The sequence below is a fragment of the Neoarius graeffei genome, chromosome 6, assembly GCF_027579695.1.
Source record: "Neoarius graeffei isolate fNeoGra1 chromosome 6, fNeoGra1.pri, whole genome shotgun sequence".
Lineage (NCBI taxonomy): Eukaryota > Metazoa > Chordata > Actinopteri > Siluriformes > Ariidae > Neoarius > Neoarius graeffei.
Genome location: NC_083574.1, coordinates 93,381,348 through 93,404,682, shown reverse-complemented (window position 1 = coordinate 93,404,682; position 23,335 = coordinate 93,381,348). Strand labels below are relative to the sequence as shown.

General features: G+C 40.4%; 1 protein-coding gene across 1 annotated transcript in view; it reads right to left on the bottom strand.

The window, feature by feature from the left end:
* The window catches only part of gmps (guanine monophosphate synthase), a 172,273-nt gene that overhangs the window by 40,945 nt on the left and 107,993 nt on the right, over positions 1–23,335 (bottom strand). Inside the window, exons 10-11 of the mRNA XM_060924180.1 lie at positions 7,877–7,982; positions 740–855 (exon numbers count right to left, since the gene is read on the bottom strand). Of these exons, the coding sequence (XP_060780163.1) occupies positions 740–855; positions 7,877–7,982 (222 nt within the window). The remainder of the gene's footprint in view (positions 1–739; positions 856–7,876; positions 7,983–23,335) is intronic.

Sequence of the window (23,335 nt, the reverse complement as noted above, 5' to 3'; positions counted from 1 at the left end):
TTTTTTTTTTTTTTTTGGGGGGGGGGGGGGGTGCGCGCGCGATGTTGCACCCGGGTCCAGATTAGGGCAGAACCGGCCCTGGCTACATTTCAGGTGTAGTGTGTTTTATGTATGTATGTACTTGCATAGATGTGTACTTGGTCTTCCAATATGGCGCCTAACAAAATCTCGCGGCGCGGTGACGTCATGCGGTAGCCCTCTATAGGGCCTGACTAGCCTTTGGTAACACACTAAACGAATTATCTTTCATTTTTGGCACTTTTTCTGTTTGTGTAGATGGGAAGACATACTGAGAATCCAAATCACCAACATTTGAAATAATAATTGTTTTGAATTATTTCTTGTCTTATTTAATGAAGGTTGTAATAGAATTAGCCTACATTTGGCTTAAGCTGGATGAGACAGAGACATAATTTTATAGCCATTTGTTAAACCGCTGACAGGGAACGTAATTAACCGTTCCGGGAACGACATTTTTTTGTTCTAACCGGTTCGGGAACGTCTGTTTAATGGTGGAACCCAAAACCGGAAACGTTAAAATTCCATTTCTGTTCGGAACGAACCAATAGGAAAAAAATTCTGGTTCAAAGCCCTGGTAGCAACACAAATCACAGTATAGTATTTTACTTCTGTCCATAAGTTTAATCCTGACCGTGTGCTGTAAAACGGAAACCTGCAGTCCTGTTTGTCGCTTTATTCAAGGGGAAGGGTGAAGGGGGAATGTGAACGCTCCCGTTACCTTCTTAACACTGGCGGAGAAGTCTGTGATGATTTTCAGGATGTTGTTGGTTTCAGCGAAGTCTTTGCAGATGTAGGGTTCGTCAGCACAGATCACTCTGATGGCCAAACCAGGACCTGGAGGATAACCGCAAAAAAGAAAAAAGCAGCACACCATTATTCTACCCACATTCACTGCACTGCAAAAGATGGCCTTTCAAAAATAAGAAATAAAAGATTAAAACAAAGCATATTTGCTTGAATCAGGTGAAAAAAATCTGCCAATGGAACGAGTCGAATTTGACTTGGTCAGATTTCTTAAAGTAAGATGAAAAATCTAACCTGTTTTTAGATTAAATAATTCCAAAATAAGATTGGGGAACTTATTACGCGAGATCTGATTAACTCAAAATAATCAAAATAGTTCTTATAACAAGATCGTACTTCTTACATTTAGCCATTCAAGTCATTTTTATTTATTTCATTTTAAGGGTATTTCACTTAAATTCATGACAAAGTCTTCGCAGTAAAAACTGAATTTAAGATAAATATACTAATATTAAGATTGTTAAATTCTACAACGAAGCATTGCTAGCTTAAAAGATTCTCCTTTTGTGACCTGTAATTAGTAAAATACTCTAGATATGAGACCAGAGACTATCTTGAATCAAGCTGACGACACGTGTAGCATTGCAACAAGTTTATTTTTTTTCCCATTTCAACATTCAAACATTAAAACATCTCTTATAGCCCAAGAGCATTAGCTCAAAACTGAGTCCAACCCGGAACAAATTAGTAACAAGCTGAATTTTTCAGAATATGTTCGGAATAACATACTAAAAGTCCCCGGGAATCCACCTTGTGCTCTCTGAGAAATTCAAGATGGCGTCCAACATGGCCGCCGATTGGAGATTTTTCAATATCTCAGGGATAAAACATAATAGAAATGCAATTAAAATGTTAAATTATATGTTCTCTCATACAAGCAATGCAAATTCACCATTGTCACACTGTTAACACTAAAATTAACCAAGATTACAAGGTCATTAATGTGGAAATTACATGGAATTTGATGGTTGACATGATTGACAGATTAGCTTAGTAGGCTACCTACATACATGAACATAATGTAAGACAACAATTAGACATCAATTTCCTTCATATTTAGTGCATCTTTAAGCTTTGATAAAATATTAAAGGGAAATTAAATTTGAGAACTCTATCTTCTAAAACAGGGGTGGGCAATTATTTTTTCCATGGGGCCACATGAGAAACAGAAAATTTAGTGGAGGGCCAGACCAAAAGGCTGAACTAAATTCTGCATAATATTAATTGTATTTCTTTATATAAAGCAGTAAATAACATTGTTTTTACAAACTGCTAAGAGTATGGAAAAAACGAGGTTGCCTTACAAAAAATGTCATTTATTCAATCAAATTTCCCAAAACAATGATTAACAAAATGTGAACGTTTGTACCTTTTTTTTTCCAGTCACATTCACCCCAAAACACAATAAAGACATCACAATATTGTCTTTCTACTCCAAATATCAAGCAAGATACATCATATTATAATAATGATGCCCACATTTGTAGTTTAATCACCTCATTTGGTGCTTTTCGCCGGAGATCGGCTCCGGCGCCTGCTGGTGACGTCACACGATGTGATTGGCTGGACCGTTTGAAGGATGACGTGCAAGTTTGTGGTTGGTCTGGACAAATTACGGAAGTAGTTATCGCGGGATTAGGTTTCGTGGGATTTCATGTCATGTTCATGTCGCGCGCATTGCGTTTTTGTTGAACACAACTTCAAAATAAAAGCAATGCACATTCAGTCCATGCATGAGGTAAAATTAGAAAATACGTTTATTTTGTAATTTCTCATTAACCTTACGCGGGCCGGTCAGAATGAACCAAAGGGCCGTAAAATGCCCAGGTCTGTTCTAAAACTACAATGGCAAGCTGTTTCAGTACACTTCAACATTCCGGCGACTTTCATGACAAAAAGGTATGCCTCGATAAAAGCTCTTGCTTATAAACAATGAGTAGACTTAAACACTTCTCAGTGCCTCAGTTGTAATGCTCGGACCTTTGTTGTACCATCAGTGAAGTAGGGAATTTATTCAAGCTTGTTTAAGGGTGGAAAAAAATTCATCTTTGAGTTTCTAGTGCCAGTCTTTACTACTAGCAATGCCAGCGTGTTTGGATAAAAAAAAATGACTAAACAGCATGACCTTTTAAAAATGACTGAACTCAGCATGACCTTTTAACATGCCATTTTTCATTTTACACCACCAATTTACTTTAATTAATATTAATGAAAATAAGTGCTCCAAGCCCTAGTAATTGTGTTTGTTGTTTTGTGAACAGAATAGGATGATACGGAGTGAACGAGTAACCAATGGATCCACACTCTATAATCGGTAGTGCACATTAAATAGCACGTGTATAGATTTACAATTATAAGTCTGTAATTATTAGTCCTAAACATTAAGAACTGAAGCCATTTCAAAAACATACGAGATATCTTCATGATACCATAACGATTATTTTGTCATAACAGTCATTGTTATTTCTTCTTGGATGTGAATTTATGGGCCAGGGCGTTTCAAGATTGATACTTGATTCAAGGATCGGACTGGATGAAACCTACACACATTCATAGTACTGTGCACGTTCATAAATGTGAAGTGCCAAAAATATGACGATCTAACCAGACATGGCAAGCGAACACATTATACACAAATATACTGTTATAATAATGTGTACATTGTTATTATATAATGTTAATACGCAATGTAATTAATACACACATGTTGGAATTTACTCTCCTACCCTACAAAACATATATTCTGACCTTTTAATTGCATTAATATTTTGTTTTGGGCCTGAAATATGGGCAGATCTCCATTTGGCGGCCATTTTGGACGCCATCTTGAATTTCTCAGAGAGCACAAGGGGGATTTCCAGTATGTTATTCCTAAAGGTATTCTGAAATTTTCAGCTTGTTACTAATTTGTTCCGGGTATAACCCTATTACTCCTGGGCTATTAAGATTCCACTTCCCCAGGACCTCAGGCACCAAAAAAAAAAAAAAAAGTCTAGAGCAATTCCAGCGTTATGGACGTGACACTTGAACTCAAAATGGCAACAAATGACCCAGTGCATGTTTTATTGTCTCCCAGTATTTAAACAGGTGTTGCATATTTTAAGGCTGTACCATACTGGAGAAGTGATAGAACAAGAACAATTCCCATAGTACATCTAGGGCATGCCAGAAAACGCCAATAAAAGATGCGTTATGGATGTGACAGAAAAAGTATCACTTTTCTTGGGTGACTGTACATTTTTATCAAACTCTGTGAAATTGTAAACCTAATGTCGAAATGGAGATATCCGTTTGATAGAGGGGTCCAAGGTGAATATTAAAAAATCTTTGTTTAAAATATTTTGTATTTCATGCAGAGTTTCGGAAGGAAAAGTCAGCGTTATGGATGTGACGAAATTCCGTTATGGATGTGACGCGTCTGAAATAGACATGGCATATGTTTAGAAAATCAGCAATTTAACCACCATAACCCTTTGAAAAACTCTCTAAATATCAGCTAAAACTATCAAAGTTCTTAAATAATATTTAGGATGGCTATTGTTTTGCTGTTTTGTGGATTTTAGCATACATTTCTGTGGCTTGTGGCAATAATATAGAATTGTACATGATCAAAGTTGATTTTAGCTTGGGTTTTACATTATAAGAAAGAAAGACTGACAGTGACATATTAGGTTGGTTACAAATTGGTTCAACTTATTCACATCTGTAAAATACAGGCCTAGGTGATATCTCTGGGAGTGGTTTTGATGTATTACATGTTGCTTTATTTTTGCATGGTGAGGTTGACATTTACATGGAATTGCCCTCTACGCATTTTGGGGGCACTGACTATTCATGTGTACGAGGGGTTTACAAGATCAGGCACAAAAAAAAAACAAAACAAAAAAACACTTAACTCGCAGCATTCCAAAAAGACGTCACTAAACCACCCTCCACTCACTCATAGCCTTTTTGAAGGCACTTGTCTGGTCTAGAGTCTGTACAGCATCTAGAAGGAGCTCACTCTGAATGACTGAGAAAACAGTCGCAGTAAACTGAGGATCTGTAAGGTGGAGTTGAATTGTAATGAAAGATTCAAAGATTTCAGTAAAGTTCATTTATTCCCAAAACAAGCGTACTTTGTTCTTTTTTTTCTTGAAACAAGATGAACCGCATTTGACAAATGTCCAAAATGTACTTACTTGTTTTAAAAAAAACTTGTTTTATTTTCAAAGGTGCTCCAAATAAGACTTTTTCAAGACATTTTGTCTATACAAGATTTTCAAGATGGACTGTCTAAAAACTAGCCTTTCTAGCTAAATGAGGTTTTGCTTGTTGGGCAATTATGTCTTATAATAAGGGTGGCTAGATGTTTATGGAATCAATTTTGTGCCGAAATGTTCATACAATACTTTTGAAATGACAAATCAAAATACAAAAAAACAAAAAAGAGTCAATTTTTTTTTTTTTAGACTGGCAAACAAATTATTCGTGTAATCGTGCAAAATATCAGTCTCTTACTCTTCAGAAACCTTTTATTTTTGTTCCGCGTCTTTCTCAGTTTTGTTTGGCGTAATTTATTTCGGTTGCGATTCCAGCTTTCTCGTTTGCGCTTCCTGACTTTTTGCTTGCAGTTTTGGCACAAACTTGACGTGTGGGTGGGCTGTCCAGGAATGCATTCCCATTGGCTAACTTGTGTTTGACTGACAGCTACGCTCAGCCATTCCCTACTCGGATTCTGGCGGGCTGTTTGACGAGTGACCGATCCATTGGCGGTAAACAAGGATCGAGTGGACTTCAGTGGCGACTCTGATATTGAATTTACACTTTGTTGAATTAATTCAGTATCATAGTCGCCACTGAAGTCCACTCCACACACACGTCAAGTTTGTGCCAAAACTGCAAGCAAAAAGTCAGGGAGCGCAAACGAGAAAGCTGGAATCGCAACCGAAATAAATGACGTCAAACAAAACTGAGAAAGACGCGGAACAAAAATAAAAGGTTTCTGAAGAGTAATAGACTGATATTTTGCACGATTACACCAATAATTTGTTTGCCAGTCTAAAAAAATTGACTTTTTTTCCTTTTCTTGTATTTTGATTTGTCGTTTTTGTTTGATATTTCAAAAGTATTGTATGAACATTTTGGCACAAAATTGATTCCATAGATGTTTTGACTTGAAAATAGACAAATAAACTTCCTAAGATTTTTATTTTTTGCAGTGTGGATATGAACAATCGCGCACTCTGATTGGCTACTCTACTACTTGGATATCAGCTCATATACCGTGAGTAGAGGAAAACAAAATGGCGGAGCACATCAAGTCAGATATAGATCACTTTTGCCGCTTTTCCCCTACCAACGCGGCTGAGTCGGGCTGAGCCGTGCGGTGCTGAGTTGGGCTGAGTTGAGCCGAGTGGGGCTGTTGGAGTTGTATTTCGACTACAACCGCGCTGAACCGTGCTGGCTGGAAGTGGGTGGACACATTGGGTGGAGTTAGCGAAAGTGGGTGGACGTCAGGTGATGTCGTTAGGCGGCGCAAACAGTGACATCAGTGAGCTTTTAAGCGGTAGTCTCACGACCCGGATAGTAAACAATAAACATGGAGGACATGGAGTCGTTAGTGTTGCTGGTCTTGGTGCTGTGGCTTGTTGTCACCAACAACGCCAACAGATACTGGCAAGAGCGTATAGATGAGGCGAGGCGCATAAGGCTTCGTAATTCTTCTTCTTCCGGGTTTGCGGTGTTTACAGATCCCAGCGTGCTCGCGGGGCGTGTGTGGGCATGTGAGGACACTCCTCCTCACCAATCAGTGCACAGGGGAGTGTCTGCTCACGCCCCCAGCCTCACTCGGCTCGCTTTGGCTCGCTTCAGCCCCACTCCAAAACGGTGCGAGTTTTAGGGGCTAAGCAGGGCTGAAGCGAGCCGAGTCGTGCTGGTTTTTGGTCGTCGAAACGCGAGCTGTGTCGGGCTGAAGTGAGCTGAAGTGAGCTGAGAAAGGGTAGTGGAAAAGGGCCATTTGTTATCAAGTATTTGAAAGAAACAGAAAAGTCCAAGGCCTCTGCATGCTCTTGCGAGAAGGCTTTCGCAGATAGCTTTTCGCAGACAGTTGTAATTTATCGTTGAGCGGGGAGTAATAGGCGTGCGCGATGTTATTCACCGCCACAACGCAAGGGGGCGCGAAGTCGCTAGGAGTAGTTGGTGGGTGTGGTTAGTGGAGTGTTTATCCTCCGGTTACTTATAATGACTAGAACTGGAGTCGTATAGATGTACGTACTTCCTCACTTCCTCGATCAACCGCTCTTCGTGCTGCTCCATCTTCACTCGTGTTTTTAAAAATGCCGGTCGTGAAAACAAACCAAACCGGGAAAGTAGGGAAGCGGAAGTGCGTGTACAGCGGATGTAGAGTGGACCAATCAGAGCCCTCTTGTCTGCGACGCCGTCTGCGAGGACTGCGTTGTCAGCATAAATTGGCCTTAAAGGAACATAATCTGTCCCCTCCCAAATATCTCCTGTTCCGTACTCCAGCGCAGTCGGTGGCGGTAATGCACCTTTAAGCTGGTTTGCCAACCGCCCAAAAAAAAAAAAAAAAAACCCTAAAGAAGAAGAAGAAAATGGTGGAACGCGTTGCTGAACCAATCAAGGATGAAATAAAAACTCTTCTTGAAAACAAAACCCGAAAAAATACAAGCAACAGAATATGGAATGAAACTATTTGACGGTAAGAACGTATCTGTTTTGTTTTTTTTCAAGAATTAATCATTGCATTTTTCACAAATTGCTCCTCCTGTCATTTCGCCAGTTTGTTTACCTTCGAAGCGGAAATGATTTTGTCGGACGTTCTGTGGAAAAAGTTTTTAATTTATCGAATTTGCAAAAAATAAAAAATAAAAACGCTCCGTTTCTCAAATCTCAATCTCGTCGTACACGGATTACAGCGATCAGCTCATGTCCAACTCGATTTCATGGAATAACTTCAAAACATTTGCCGGCTTCTTTAGCTGGACGCTACGACCATACAGGTGTGAAAGAGATGCTGTAGCTGTTTCTCCAAACTCCAGCTGGAACTCACCGGGGAAAGGGTGTCGGGAGACTATCTCCTCGGGAAGGCCCAGCTCTCGGCCCAACGCTCGGACCTCGTCTTTGTGGAAATCTTTCAGTGGCTCGATTACCTTCCCCTGGTGGCCGGACCACAGAGACACACAACAAAATCACTATACATTCTTAAACGTGTTTGGTAAAAATTATTTATTTATTTATTTTAAACATGCAACAATATCTGCTTCTGTTCTTTGCTAACCCACAGGAAATGCATCAATACAGAATTTATCATTGAGAATAAATTATAAATGCAACTTAAGGTGAACAATAAAAGACCCAAGACGGTTTTCATGGGTCAAATACAGTATATGTACAATTACCAGCATTTTAATGATGACATTTTCACTTTAATTAAATCATCACCAACGATAAAGCTCGTGCGAGAGATGAGGTTTTATCTGGGTTGTTTTACAATCAGGGGACGCAAGCTAAAAATCACATTTAACACTTAATAGACCCCTTCGCAGTGAACGTCATTCATACGTAAGCGGAAATTGCGTGCGCAGCCTGGACCCAAAAAAGACTCAGCGATGCCTAGTTGTTGTGTTGTCGGGCGTCAGAATCGTAGCAGTGATGGGGTTAAAATGTTCAGAATTCCAGCAGGATCTCACCCATTCCAAAAAAATTCGCAGACGTCTATGGCTACAATTAGGGCTGGGCGATATGAGAAAAAAAATTATATCGCGATACATTTTTTCAAAATGTTCGATAACGATATATATCACGATATAAATCAAATCACCATTTTTGTATTTTCTTTAAATTTTCTGCTCAAAATATGAACATTACAAATTAGTAGTTCCTTCCTAATTAACAAAAATAGCTTAACAAGCCTTCAAGTTTCACAGAACCAAAACAAACTGGATGCACATTCTTTTGTTCTTTTTATTCAAATGAATAAAGTGAAACTGAAAAATAAAAACTATATACCATTGTTAATCATTTGTGCAAATTCTAGCAGCTTTCAAATAAACAAAGACATATTGACGTGTAAACCGAAAAAAAGTGCGATCCTGTACGTCAGTGTGTTTAAGGTTTTGTGTAACACTTTGTTGTATGTCCGATTTTAAATATCCAAAATACCTCCGCACAACCGAAGATCTCTGGCCCTTCTTTTCAACGATGTCCTCCAGGGCAGTGCTCTGACTTTCCTGTTCAGAACTCCGGTCAGTCGGCTTCTCGCTCATTTTTATAATCGCTTTGTTTCACGCTTTGTTGGAGAAATGCCGCGCTCCTGCAAACTTCACCACAGCCATGCTGTGCGTTGCTGCTACACGTGTGTGTGCACGCAACCTAACTTGACGTGGCTCTCTTCCAACTGATTGGTTACGTGCGGTACTGTTTAGTTATGATTGGCTATCCGCGTGTCTGTCAAAACTTCGGATGAAGTAATTTTATTGAAGGCGTAGGCTCATCGTACGTGTCTAATTTCTAATCGTAGAGATTTTATATCGTGAATAACATCGTAATCGTAAAATCACCCAGCCCTAGCTACAAGCCATCAAACGTGTAGACTGGGATGAAAGCACCATCAAAAATGCGCGGGTTCGCAGCGCCCACTTCATCACAGGTAAGATCAGGCTATTTATTAAATCTTTCTTTTTTATTCGTTCTAGTCTTCGTTTATTGATGTAGCAAAATACTTTGGTAACGTTTGTCTGATTAGCTGGTCATAGGTACACAATGTAATGAATATCGTTAGCATGTTAACTTAGCTTTGCATGCAATTTTGTTTGTAGGAGAGGTCTCGCTTGACTCAAGCAGTCCAGATTTTGCACCATCGTTATTTGTGTATGCCGAAAATCACAATTTTAAAGCAAGGATGGAAAGGTAAAATTGTGTGCCCTCACTCTAAATGCCAACTTACTGTACGTTGACTGCTCTAACCTAGCTCCCGCCCCGTTCAGTTTCATTTCTGCTCTCTGCCTCTCGCTTTTTACGCAGCTCTGATTTCTCTTAGCTGCGCTCTTTACACTATCGTTCCTTTCATGCCATTACCTCCTGCAAATTGCTGTTTAGTGTTGGTATTTGCTGTTGTAGCTAAAGCCACATTGCCATCACACCACTGGCATAATTTGATTAAAACAAAATGAATATGAATGTCCCATTGTTAATCAAGTTGTACATGCCCGCACAGAACATAATCATATGCGTCTAAAGCAGTGGTTCTCAAACTTTTTTCACCAAGTACCACCTCAGAAAATACTTGGCTCTCCAAGTACCACCATAATGACCAACATTAAAATACAGTAGCGTAGTCGGCCTAAGTATTCATTAAAAACAAGGCGGAGGTTTTATTTAACGAGTATATTTAATATTGTTGGCCACTGTAACATTACACACAGTACTTTGAACAGTAACACCGTGTTTAAATATAGGAAAATAAAACACTGTACTTAAATAATGAATCAAATAAATTGGCCAAATCTGCAACATCTGTATTCTCATCAAGCTGTATGGTGAAATATCTACTGTTCTTAATGCGCTCAGTCAGTGTCTTTTTAACATCGTCAGCCATGTCATTTATTCTCCTTGACACGGTGTCATTTGAAAGCGGCACCAAGTTTAACTCTCTGGCAGCTTTCTCTCCACACATGATACGTGTCATCTCTTTGGCTAATGGCAAACACAGCAGTTCCCCGATTGTGTGCGGCTTACCGGCTCTGGCGATCAGGAGGCTGGCACGATATGAAGCTTCCTGTGCTTTGGCTACGGGTGTACCATAGGACAGAATGGTGGACTTGGACTGCTTCAGTTCATCACGTTTTCGTAAAAAAAAAAAATCCATTGGTTTGTCCTTTAGTGCTGTGTGTTTGGTTGTAAGATGCCGTTTGAGATGCGACGGTTTCATGGACTCATTGCTCAGAACGTCGCCACATACAACACACTGCGGCCTGGGCAGCTCCTCTGTCCCGCTCCAGATTAATCCCAGTTTTATGTATTTTTCGTCAGACTTCCTCCTCACTGGTTTCTGCCGTTTGCTAGCAGTTCTGGGGCTGGTTTTGCCACTGTCGTTAGCATCCGCACTCGGCTCACACACGTCCTCTTCAGTTCTCCCTCTCTCCTGATCCACGCTCCCATTCGCTGATTTAAGCCACGACAGTAATTTTGTCCTACTCGTCATAATTAGCAAAGCCACCTCCACCTTTTCCCATCACAGCCTAGTCTACCAATGGCGGATAACCGTCTGTCAGCGGAACCGGCGGGAATGCGTACGTACGCTACGTATGGCTACCCAGAAGCACTTGCAAACTTTTTAAAATTATTAACTTAATTTGTATCTCCTTCCATTTTCTTGTCATCGGTTGATGAGATATTTTCATCCATTCGGATATTATGGATAGTATTTCACATTTTATTTTATTTTTAAAATTTTATTTATATTTAATTAAGTAACTTAAGTTACATGTTGATCCTGGGATTGAGATGCTGGCCTCTTCTGCCCCTCGGACCTGCTTGATCCATCCTGGTGCCCTGTGTCTGGTCGGAGTTTTATCGCCCCACTCCTGTGAAGGACGGCCCCATGAGGACAGTTGAGGGTTATACCTGTTAAAATTATAGTCAGGCTGTCTGTTGTTGCCCAAATGAGGATGGGTTCCCTTTTGAGTCTGGTTCCTCTCAAGGTTTCTTCCTCATGTCGTCTGAGGGAGTTTTTCCTTGCCACCGTCGCCACAGGCTTGCTCATCGGGGATAGATTAGGGATAAAATTAGCTCATGTTTTAAGTCGTTCAAATTCTGTAAAGCTGCTTTGCGACAATGTTTATTGTTAAAAGCGCTGTACAAATAAACTTGACTTGATTTGATTTAATTAAGTGATTCTTTGGCGTACCACTAGAATGGAGCCCGCGTACCACTAGTGGTACGCGTACCACAGTTTGAGAATCACTGGTCTAAAGACTTGTAGGCACGAAGTTTTTCGTGGGTGTACACTGAAGTCTTGTCAATAAGGTACGAGTATAGTATATCTGGCCATTGTACTGTATACCAGGGAACTTACTAACATCGTCCGTCCACTCTTTAATTAAATGCGGATCCGGTAGGCGATGTCCACTTGTTAGAGTTAACTTATTTATGTAGCATTCTCGATCTTGTAACGACAATTGTTTGGCATAATCTGACAGCTCATAATGCCGGTCTATAGGCAGCGCCATTGTTTCTGAGTCCAGGCTGCGCGCGTATCCTGGCAACGGTCGGTTTGTTTACAAACATGCGAAGGGGTCTATAGGGGTGTTCACACGTCAACTTTTACTCCGGTGCAGCACCGGGGCTGCCCCGGTAGAGCGTTCACACGATAAGTTATACCAGTGTCGCCCCTGAAAGCTGCTTAAACCGGTGCAAATCTAACCATGCTCGGGAGGTGGTTTAAGAAATTTACTCCGGAGTAAATGCTAGTTTGCGGGGCAGCACCGATATAAAATGGGACGTCTGAACGCTACAGGGGTAGACTCGCTACGCGTGACGAGAGTTGATTACATACGGGCATTGCATAATTCACGTCCTGGTATTCTGCGCTTCCAAAATGGCGAATATCAACAACAACAGAACTGCGTGTCTTCCAGTGTTGCCAGATTGGGCGGTTTTAAGTGCATTTGAACATATTTTGGGCTGGAAAACGTCAGCAGTATCTGCCAACACTGGTGTCTTCATCCACGTTGTTTTCCCGGCGCTTGGTGATGCCATGACATCCGGGAAAAGGAAGTACATTTAATTTCCGCATTATTACTATCGTATAGCACGGTCGCAAAAACTGCCGTGTGATCGCAAGTGGGGCTGCACCGGTGCGAACACGCTTCTCTCTAGTAAGCAGGTTTGTGATGTGTGAACGCGCCACAAAATTTACACCGGTGTAAGATATATCACAACAAAATACATCGGTGCAGCATCGATGCAAATATGTGCCGTGTGAACACCCCTAATATCTTCAATATCAAAAGGCTCGACTAAATAAACTTGGCTGTTTATTGTAGCCCTGTGATAGCTCTATTTACCACGCAAAAAAAAAAAAAAAAAGGTGGTGATAACGTTATTTTTGGTGAATGTATGGCAATATTTAGCAAAATTACTCGTGTCATTTAGAAAAAGTGCTTTTTTGGCCACAGGTAGCTCCAAAAGGGATGCACTTACATCATTCTTTATACCATAAAACACATATTTGGTTCCATATCATTGGAAACGTAGTTAAGTTTTAATATGGAATGCCAGTAAGTTTTCAGACTATTTTGATCAAATTACCGTATTTTTCGGACTATAAGTCGCACTTTTTTTCATGGTTCGGCTGGCCATGCGACTTATACTCCGGTGCGACGTATATATGGAATAACTGGAGCTGATGCCGAGTCTGACGACAGCCACGCAGAAGAGGAGGAAACGGCGCTTCGTCTGCCGCTGGAGTTGGCAGAGTTGTTCAGAAGCGACACCGAGGATGAGGAATTCAATGGATTTGCTGATTTGGAGTGAAATCGTCAGCTTGATTGACCTGTGTTTTATTATTAATGACAGGCCTACAGTTATTTAAATAAGTTATGTAATGATTTTGGGCCTATAGGCTATTGAATAACTTGATGTTACGGTACATATTCAGCCAGTTTTTCTCTGGGCTATTATAAATGATTCTGTTTTGCATTTTTAAAAATAACTCTCCTTCCAAGATGAACTTTATTCTTCGTCTCTGATGTTATGCTGTTAATGGTCTGAATAACGTTTAATGTTTTTATCTGATACGACGTTAACTGGCAGGCGCACTTTCTGCCTGTTTTTTTCTCTGAGCGGTTGTTGTTGTTGTTTTTACTACCGTACCTGTCTTTGGAGATGATAGACCTATAGCCTACTTGCCCTCTGATTTGATGAAATAAAATTTGACGAAAATGAAGAATGACACTCCTCGATGATGACTACAGCTTTAATAACAAAGATGAAAGAGCCATGGGGCGATAATAAGCCCTACCGCTAAAAATATTCTAAAAGCAAACTGATTAATGCATCAGTAATAGGCTACTAATATTAGTTATAATAATAATATAGGCTATTAGTAATAACGATAGTGATGGTATTAAAGATAGTAGTAGATATTTAAAATAATCAGACGAGGCTACTTACAGGGCAAAGGGCGCGTTATCACTGCTCAGCTGTTCGTTTATTAAATAAACAATGCAGTCGCGCAGTAACCACGCGCCGCTTATCAGATACAATCACAGAGTCTATGGATAGAATAACCCTTCAAAAAAGCGCGACTTGTAGTCTAGTGCGACATATATATGTTTTTTTCGTCTTCATAATGCATTTTTTGGCTGATGCGACTTAAACTCCGGAACGACGTATAGTCCGGAAAATACGGTAGTATGGAATTGTGTCAAAAAAAAAAAAAAAAGTCCTCTCCGAGACAGCTAATTTTTCAATATAAAATAACATATCTAAAATGATTATTTTCATCCTAAAATGTGGTCAAGATATTGGGACATAAATATTAAAAGACAACTAACACAAAGCTTACAGCCTTATATTTAAAAGCACTATGGAAGTAGCGGATTCTGAATTGACAAAAAAAAAAAAAAGTCCTCTCCGAGAATCACTTCATTTGTTTCTCCCAGCCCTGCTTAAAGCTACACTTCATCTCCTTTATCTTATAGTCAAATGTTTTTACAACAAATTTTGGTATTCTGGCCCCTTTTTCAAAACCATTTGTACAAAATCTTGGGGTAACGTTTGACAGTGGGCTTAAAGTGCCGTTCCACCATTGGATGTATTCTTTGGCATAAAATACAATATATTTTATGACAACATGACTAGACAGAGAAATCTTTTAGCTTCAAAATGATATATCAAACATAATTTTTTGACAACAAGTATATTAATTTTGCGACCAAAGTCACCTACCCTTTTAATTACCGCGCGTGATGTCATCGGCAGGTTCCCCTTCTTGTGTACCACGTCACGTGTGACGTGGCACAGATTATCAGCAATGGCGGATAGAACGCGATTGTCAGCTTCGGAAAAGAAGCGAAGGAAAATAGCAAGTGATGCCCGAAGGAGACGGTCGATGGTGAATATCGGCACAGCAATCGACGAGTGGAAATCGCGTTCTATCCGCCATTGCTGATAATCTGTGCCACGTCACACGTGACGTGGTACACAAGAAGGGGAACCTGCCGATGACATCACGCGCAGAAATTTAAAAAGTGTAGGTGACTTTGGTCGCAAAATTAATATACTTGTCGTTGTCAAAAAATTATGTTTGATATATCATTTTGAAGCTAAAAGATTTCTCTGTCTAGTCATGATGTCATAAAATATATTGTATTTTATGCCAAAGAATACATCCAATGGTGGAATGGCACTTTAAATTTGATAAACAGATTAGCTCTGTTGTTAGAACGAGCTTTTTTCAACTTCGTCTCTTGGCCAAAGCGAAGCCGGTTCTCAGTCGGCAGGATCTCGAGAAGGCAATTCATGCATTTATCAGTTCGAGACTGGACTATTGTAACGCCCTGTATGTTGGCCTCAGCCAGTCTTCAATTTTGCGTCTTCGACTTGTACAGAACGCTGCGGCCCGACATTACTCCTGTGTTGTCGTCACTCCGTTGGCGTCCAGTCCGTTTTAGAATTGATTTTAAACTTTTGTTGTTTGTTTCTAATGCCATCAATGGCCTGGCTCCCTCTTACCTGTCTGAGATTTTAACTATCCGTGATCATGGTAGGGCCCTGCGTTCTTCGGGTCAGCTTCTGTTAGAAGTTCCAAGGTGGAGATATAAACAGTGGGGTGATCGTTCTTTTGCTGTCGCTGCTCCCAGACTGTGGAACAATCTGCCCCCGACATTTGCACCACTATTGATCCCGGCCTTTTTAAATCAAAGTTGAAGACCTACTTTTTTAGATTGGCGTTCAATCCTGACTAGGGGAGTCTTGTTTTTGAGGGGTGCTTCGTTTCGTCTGTTTTATTTCATGTATACTCAACAAAAATAAAAACTTGACACTCGTTTCAAAGTCAATAATTTGAACATTTTGGAAAATAGGTTTGAAATAACGATTGTATTCCATTATCTTGTCATTAAAGATGCTATAGCATACAGATCATGTTTGTCATGGAATCGGTTCCACCGGAAATGCGACGGCAATGTCCATGATCAAAAACTGTGAGTCACAACTTAATGAAATCGTGTCAATATCAGGTGTGTCCTCCATGGGCGTTCACAACCGCGATACGTCGTCTCCTCATGGATTGGATGATGCGTCTGAACACATCTTGGGGAATGCGCCGCCATATTTGTACCAACATGGCACCAAGCTCTTGCAAGTTCTGTGGAGGGTTCCAGTGGTTCCTGTGGTGCCAGTTTGATGGAGACGTGTCTGGAGACTATGGATGGTCTGTCGACTGCATCCCATAACCCTCGCAACGTCAGTGACGGATGTTCCCGTATTCAGCACGCCAATGGCACGTTCACGCTGAATGTTTGACAGTCGTGGCATTGCAAATTAACGAATAATTAACCAGAAAACCTTGTTTTTCTGAGATGACACTCTACTCTGCTACCGTGAGATCAATTGCACGTGTGTCAATAGGTCAGTCACGTCACTTGCGTCACGTGGAAACGTGATCTTAGCGTGCAGTGCTCTCGCACGCGCTACGTAGGCCCGACCAGTAGAATGAATGTGTGACGTAATGCCCTTGACAATGCATTTAACCAGAATCACAACAAGAACTCTTTCAAGAAAAGCTTCTAAACACTATTTGAAAAATAATGAGTGTCAAGTTTTTATTTTTGCTGAGTATACTTATGAAAGGCTTTTGGTAATCTGCAGCACGGCAGCACCTTCCGCAGTCAAAACCTGTGTTTTTATGTGTTTTGGTGTTCTGTTTTATGGCTTTGATGTAAAGCACTTTGGGTACCTTTCGGTTATTGTAAAGGGCTATATAAATAAAATTTGATTGATTGATTGATTATAGCAGATTACACAAAACTACCATACACACATGTCAAAAAATTACCTGAAATCTGTTCTTTAACTCGTCCTTCACTTAAAAACTGGCACAAGAACCAGTTTGAATGAATTTGAATTTTGGACCCCTGTGACACAAACTTTGCACCCTGATTCAGACATGCCTACCCCAAATTTTAAATTTCAGTATTCTTGAAAACATTTTTCAGTATTTTGGAATGACTTTCAGTAACATTATGCGCATTTCCATTATAAAGAGGTGTATATATTAGTGCTGTCAAGCGATTAAAATATTTAATCGCGATTAATGTCGCGACAGTCATAGTTAACTCGCGATTAATCGCAATTTAATCGCACATTTTTGTCACATGAAAAACCATTGTAATTCTTTTATCAGCATAAAAATGTGAACGGGCTTGCTTTGTACCAATGTTTTTTTTTTATTGCAAAGCATAACACATCTTGACACAGCCACTGCAAAGTGAAACCTAAGCCGAGCACCAGGGCTAGCAAAAGAACCATGAGTGAAGTGATCTACTGCTTGAGTTAGGCTACGTTCACACTGCAGGCTGAAGTGACTCAAATCCGATCTTTTCGCCCATATGTGACCTGTATCCGATCTTTTATTGACAATATGAACGACACAGATCCGATTTTTTCAAATCCGACCCAGGCCGTTTGGATATGTGGTCTTAATTCCGATTCCTATCCGCTCTTTTCATATGCGACTTCGGTCTGAACCGCCAGGTCGCATTCATCCGACTTACACGTCATCAACAAGCCACAAACGTCACTATTCTGCGCTGAAGTAGGCGGCGGGTCTCTCAAAAAAAGTTACAACAACATGGCGCATAATCACGGGCGCAGATAGAGGGTGGGACGGGTGGGACTCGTCCCACCTAGATTTAAATTCACCTCGTTCGGTCCCCCCACTTAAAGGGAGGAAAAAACGTCTATGCTGTCTTTCTTTGCATAAGGCAAACCTCACGGAAAAATCAAAAGACTAATTACCATTCAGTTTATTGAGGTGCACAGCAGTGTATACATAGTTGCAACAACTCACATAAAACAAAACAAAGACTGATATTCGGTTGGTTGAGCTGCGCAGACTGCACAGGTTGCGAGCTCGAGCTTGGTTGCTATGGTAACCCACAACAAGTTTGACAGGCATATCAGGGTTGGGGTTGGTTTGCTGGCAGCTTTATCCCCCCCAGTTTTTTGTCCCCCCCCCCCAGTTCAAAAAACGTATTGACATCAATGCGAGGGACGCTTCGGGCTGTGAAGGTTCTGAATCTTCTCAATGGAAGGACGCAGAGGTTAGGGAGCTGATTTCCATTTGGGGGGATGCAGCTATTCAAGCTAGATTGGATGGGTCATACCGCAACCGGGCGGTTTTACTTCCGTAAACACTGGCCATGCTCACTGCGTGTGACATCGTCGTATCCTGCAATGCGCATGCGGAACACTTTTAGGTCGCTTTTCGTTCATACTGAGGATCACATACAAGTCGCATATATTTGTTAATGTGAGCGACCTCACAAAAAAATTGGATTTCACAAAAAAATCGGAATTGAGCATTAAGCCTTGCAGTGTGAACGTAGCGTTAGTCTACAATTCTAATCAGAGAGATAGGTTACACAGTGACAGTAGGCTTGACATGCTTGATTATAATATAAAGTACACTATTATATTAACTTTAAGTTGTTCGTTGATAAATATTGCATTGAATCTGATCTTTACTGTTTCAGCTCACTTAACACATTTTGTACTTTTACACTTTCTGCCTGTTGATGCGTCGCGCTGTCCAATCAGAGGCGGCCAAATTTGCATATTACAGGAAGGATTTCTGGGATAGCGTTGAGTTTACAGTTCAGAGGGATCTGGCTTCTTTAGACGCTGTCTTCTTAAAACTGAATAAATATTTAAAAAGAGCCAAATGAGCCAGTCTTTTGAACGGCTCTTTTCAAAGAACGGATCATAAAGGTGCGGATCCCATCAAAGAGCCATAAATCCCATCTCTACTAGCGCGCCCTGCCCGCGCTGGTTCTTTGGGGGAGGAGGGCAGAGGACTCTGGCTGTGCGGGGCGTGGCATTACAGTCTAGCCGCTATCAGGGATTAAAGCAAAAAAAAATCCTGAGCCTGAACTTTGTCGACACAGGCAAGAAACTAATATATATATATATATATATATATATATATATATATATATATATATATATATATATATATGTGTGTGTGTGTGTGTGTGTGCACACGTGTTTTGGATTGTGTGTTTATTTTCAAGCCATACCAGGGGGTTTGTGGGGGCATGGGATCAGAGATTGCATGAATGGAAAATTAAATTTGACTTTTGAAGACACGGACCGCACGGACAGCAGCTTGATGGCCAAGGTCTAATTCGTGTGTACGTAGCACCTTTTTGCCACTGGATCCGTAAATTATCTTCCTGGAACATAGTGTGCAGTAGCAAGCGCCTGGTATGCCCAACTTCTTGCACCAATTTCTAAATGGCTTGCCATCTCACCCAGTCTCCTCCAGCCATGCCCAGCGCCATTTATTTTTAACACCTTTCTCTAGGGTCGTCACATCTGCCCCAGAGTTCACGAACTGCATTTTGCCCACGCCACCATGCAATTCCGTTTTCTCTCTCTCTCCCTCGCCCTTCTCTCCAACACAAAAGTTCATTTATTTTATTTTTTTTACTTTTTACCCTCTCTCCGTTGAATGGAGCCGTAACGGCGCGAGGTGACTTTCCGTGTCGATCTTCAGCACTGCACCGCATCGAAGCAAGGAAGAAATGAGAGGAGGGGGTAAAGGCTTTCCTTAGACCCGCCCCATTCTTCTTCTGATTGGCTAATACTGTCAGTTTCAGAGCGCTCCTTTACTACCATTGGCTGACAAACACAAGAGGGATTTCGACGGTCATTTTTTTTTTTTTTTAATTGCCGTCAATTTATTTTCAATTTATTATTTTTTTAAATCCACGGGCAATCACTACAAACCGGAAATCCGGCATGGTGCCGGAGAACTTTAATCCCTGCGCTATCGTTTTTCTAAGCAAAGTCTCTGTTCCAAGTTCCTGGCAGTTTCAAAAGCTTATGAAAAACCTCCATCATGTCACAGAGCGTTAATCTCGCGATAAAAAAATTATCGCCGTTAAAATTGAGTCAAGTTAACGCGTTAATAACGCGACATTTTTGACAGCACTAGTATATACCAATATGTTTAACATTTAAATTATTAAAAAGAACTGTTTTGTGTGAATTGAATACCGTATTTTCTGGACTATAGAGCGCACCTGTATATAAGCCGCATCCGCTCTATTTTTTAAAAAAATTTTTAAAAAAAGATACACAAGCCGCACCGGGCTATAAGCCGCAGATATCTATGTTGAAAAATTAGATATTTACTGCATGTACAGAACGATTTTGTACTGTAAATGTACATGTATGTACCTGAACAGATTCTTTCCGAACAGTGCCTTTTAACACGGCAGCAACTTTGCTGATTAAAACGGAACAGAACCAAGAGAAAATAACCGGTATTTATTTACCTTCATTTCTCCTGTGTTTGAAACCACAAGTCACTTTAATCATCTTCGCTGGATTTGAAAATAATTACCAGTTAGTAATTTGTCGTGCGTGTTCTATCTGCTAAAGATCTGCTAATTCTTCTTTGCATTGATTTTTCGTCCATCTTATTTTTGATTCTACTTCCGGTTAGAGCGCCCCTAGCGGTGGAAGAAAAATCCACAGAATAGCCGCACCTTTGTATAAGCCGCATGGTTCAAAACCTAGGAAAAAAGTAGCGGCTTATAGTCCAGAAAATACGGTAAACAAAACGCGAGCAGCCATCTCAACTGAATTTCCACTCAACAAATTTCTAGAGCGTACAATAGATCACATTTTTATAAATACAATAGTGTTCCCTGTTTGCAGACATTACGGTTGACTAACAATCATTGGGATTGAATGTAACTCCTCAAAAGTATTATATTATATTGCCTGGCAAAATGTTCTACCTGTTAACGGATTCTAATAAAATTTAAAAAAATCTCTTATTTCATGCCAAAGAGAGTCCGACATTGTTATCTTAACGTCCCAATATATAAATACTTCAGCATAAAGCTTCAGAAGAGACATTGAATAAAATGGCATTTATAATTGTATTTAAAACAGTGGAACGATCAATTTTTTGCCACAATCCCAACAGCACTAATCATAAAATTCTGTTTTTGATCAGACTACATGTACATTTGCACTTGCAACACTGAAAAGACTTTGAGTTAAAGAAGTCCAGCCAGTGTTTGATATTTCAGTGAATAAAAATCAGACGTGTAAAAAGAACCTGAATAAGTTTAACTCACATTTCATGGCACTAATTGGCAAGTTCAACTCCAAGCACAGGTCAACCATCACCGCTTCAGCACGGGTCACGTTCCGTGTCTTTTCATCCACAGATTTCGTAAAAAACTGCTGGATCCCTCCAGATTTACTTTCCGCCTGACTCGCCGTTTCAGCATACTCCAGATGGGTTTTTTTTTTTTGGAGTTGACATGCCGCGTGCAGTCATCGCGACCACCATGAGTGATGTTAATGTCAGTTCTACACAGTTTGCAGTGCGCGTATCCATCGCCCTTTTGACTGGGTGTAATGCACGGCCGTTCTACCGTATCGAAAATAGCGCGAACAAATGTGCAGAATCTGTGCATGTCACACACAGCATGTGCGGTCGTCGTAAAAATAAATAGCCGTGAATCGCGCATGGATTGAAAAAGTCGCTTGGACATTTAAAAACAACTCACTGGAATTTTTTAAGACTTTATAATAATTCTGTACAGAATAACACTGTTTGCCGTAACATCGTATTTACGTAAATTTTCCGTACAAAATACGGCCAATCCGTACTAGTAGGCATCTCTGCTGATTGTAAAACAACCCATTTATTTTACCGCATCACAGAATCCTGATTCATGTTGTGGAATGTACGCTGACCAAAACTTCCAACGCAACACTTCAAATTTCGAAATGTTTTGGGTAAATGAGGCCTAAACTCCACCTTAAAAGCTCATGAGATTGTTTTGTTGTTGTACAGGCAGTTCGTTCCACTGGAATGCACACTGTTTAGAAGTTTGCGACTCCACTCGGGTTGAGTAGAACTCACTGACCAATCCTTCTTAAACCTGGCCGATAAATAGCCACAGCAATGGGCAGTAGGGTGCATCAGTCGCCCTCACTTTCATAAAGTCTGATGCATTTTTGTCTGGGTGTTTCTTTTCACCAATAAAAGACATCCTGTAGAATTTTTTGACTGTATTCAAAAGTCTAATGGTGGCACCACGAGGTTCATTTTTTTTGCCAAAATTTTTGTGCCAAAATGTTCATACAATACTTTTGAAATATCAAACAAAACGACAAATCAAAATACAAAAAAAAAAAAAACCCAAAAGTCAATTTTTTTAGACTGGCAAACAAATTATTCGTGTAATCGTGCAAAATATCAGTCTATTACTCTTCAGAAACCTTTTATTTTTGTTCCGCGTCTTTCTCAGTTTTGTTTGGCGTAATTTATTTTGGTTGCGATTCCAGCTTTCTCGTTTGCGCTCCCTGACTTTTTGCTTGCAGTTTTGGCACAAACTTGACGTGTGGGTGGGCTGTCCAGGAATGCATTCCCATTGGCTAACTTGTGTTTGACTGACAGCTACACTCAGCCATTCCCTACTCGGATTCTGGCGGACTGTTTGGCGAGTGAGCGATCCATTGACGGTAAACAAGGATGGAGTGGACTTCAGTGGCGACTATGATACTGAATTAATTCAACAAAGTGTAAATTCAATATCATAGTCACCACTGAAGTCCACTCGATCCTTGGTCACTCGTCAAACAGTCCGCCAGAATCCGAGTAGGGAATGGCTGAGCGTAGCTGTCAGTCAAACACAAGTTAGCCAAAGGGAATGCATTCCTGGACAGCCCACCCACACGTCAAGTTTGTGCCAAAACTGCAAGCAAAAAGTCCGGGAGCGCAAACGAGAAAGCTGGAATCGCAACCGAAATAAATGACGCCAAACAAAACTGAGAAAGACGCAGAACAAAAATAAACGAATAATTTGTTTGCCAGTCTAAAAAAATTGACTTTTTCTTCTTTTTTTGTATTTTGATTTGTCGTTTTCATTTGATATTTCAAAAGTATTATACGAACATTTTGGCACAAAATTGCTTCCATAGAATCTGCCCTTTGCAAGGGATTGAGAAGCATTAATGTGATTCATAATACATTTGTATTCAGTGATGGGAATAACGGCGTTAGAATAAACGCCGTTACTAACGGCGTTACTTTTTTTAGTAACGAGTAATCTAACTAATTACTTTTTACATCGTTATAACGCCGTTCCCGTTACTTACAATAAAATACTATGCGTTACTTTATTAAAGCTGTTCTCATCTGGCACGCTGCTCGCTCAGCCTTTCTTTACTCTGCTTTCGTGTGGGGCGGGGA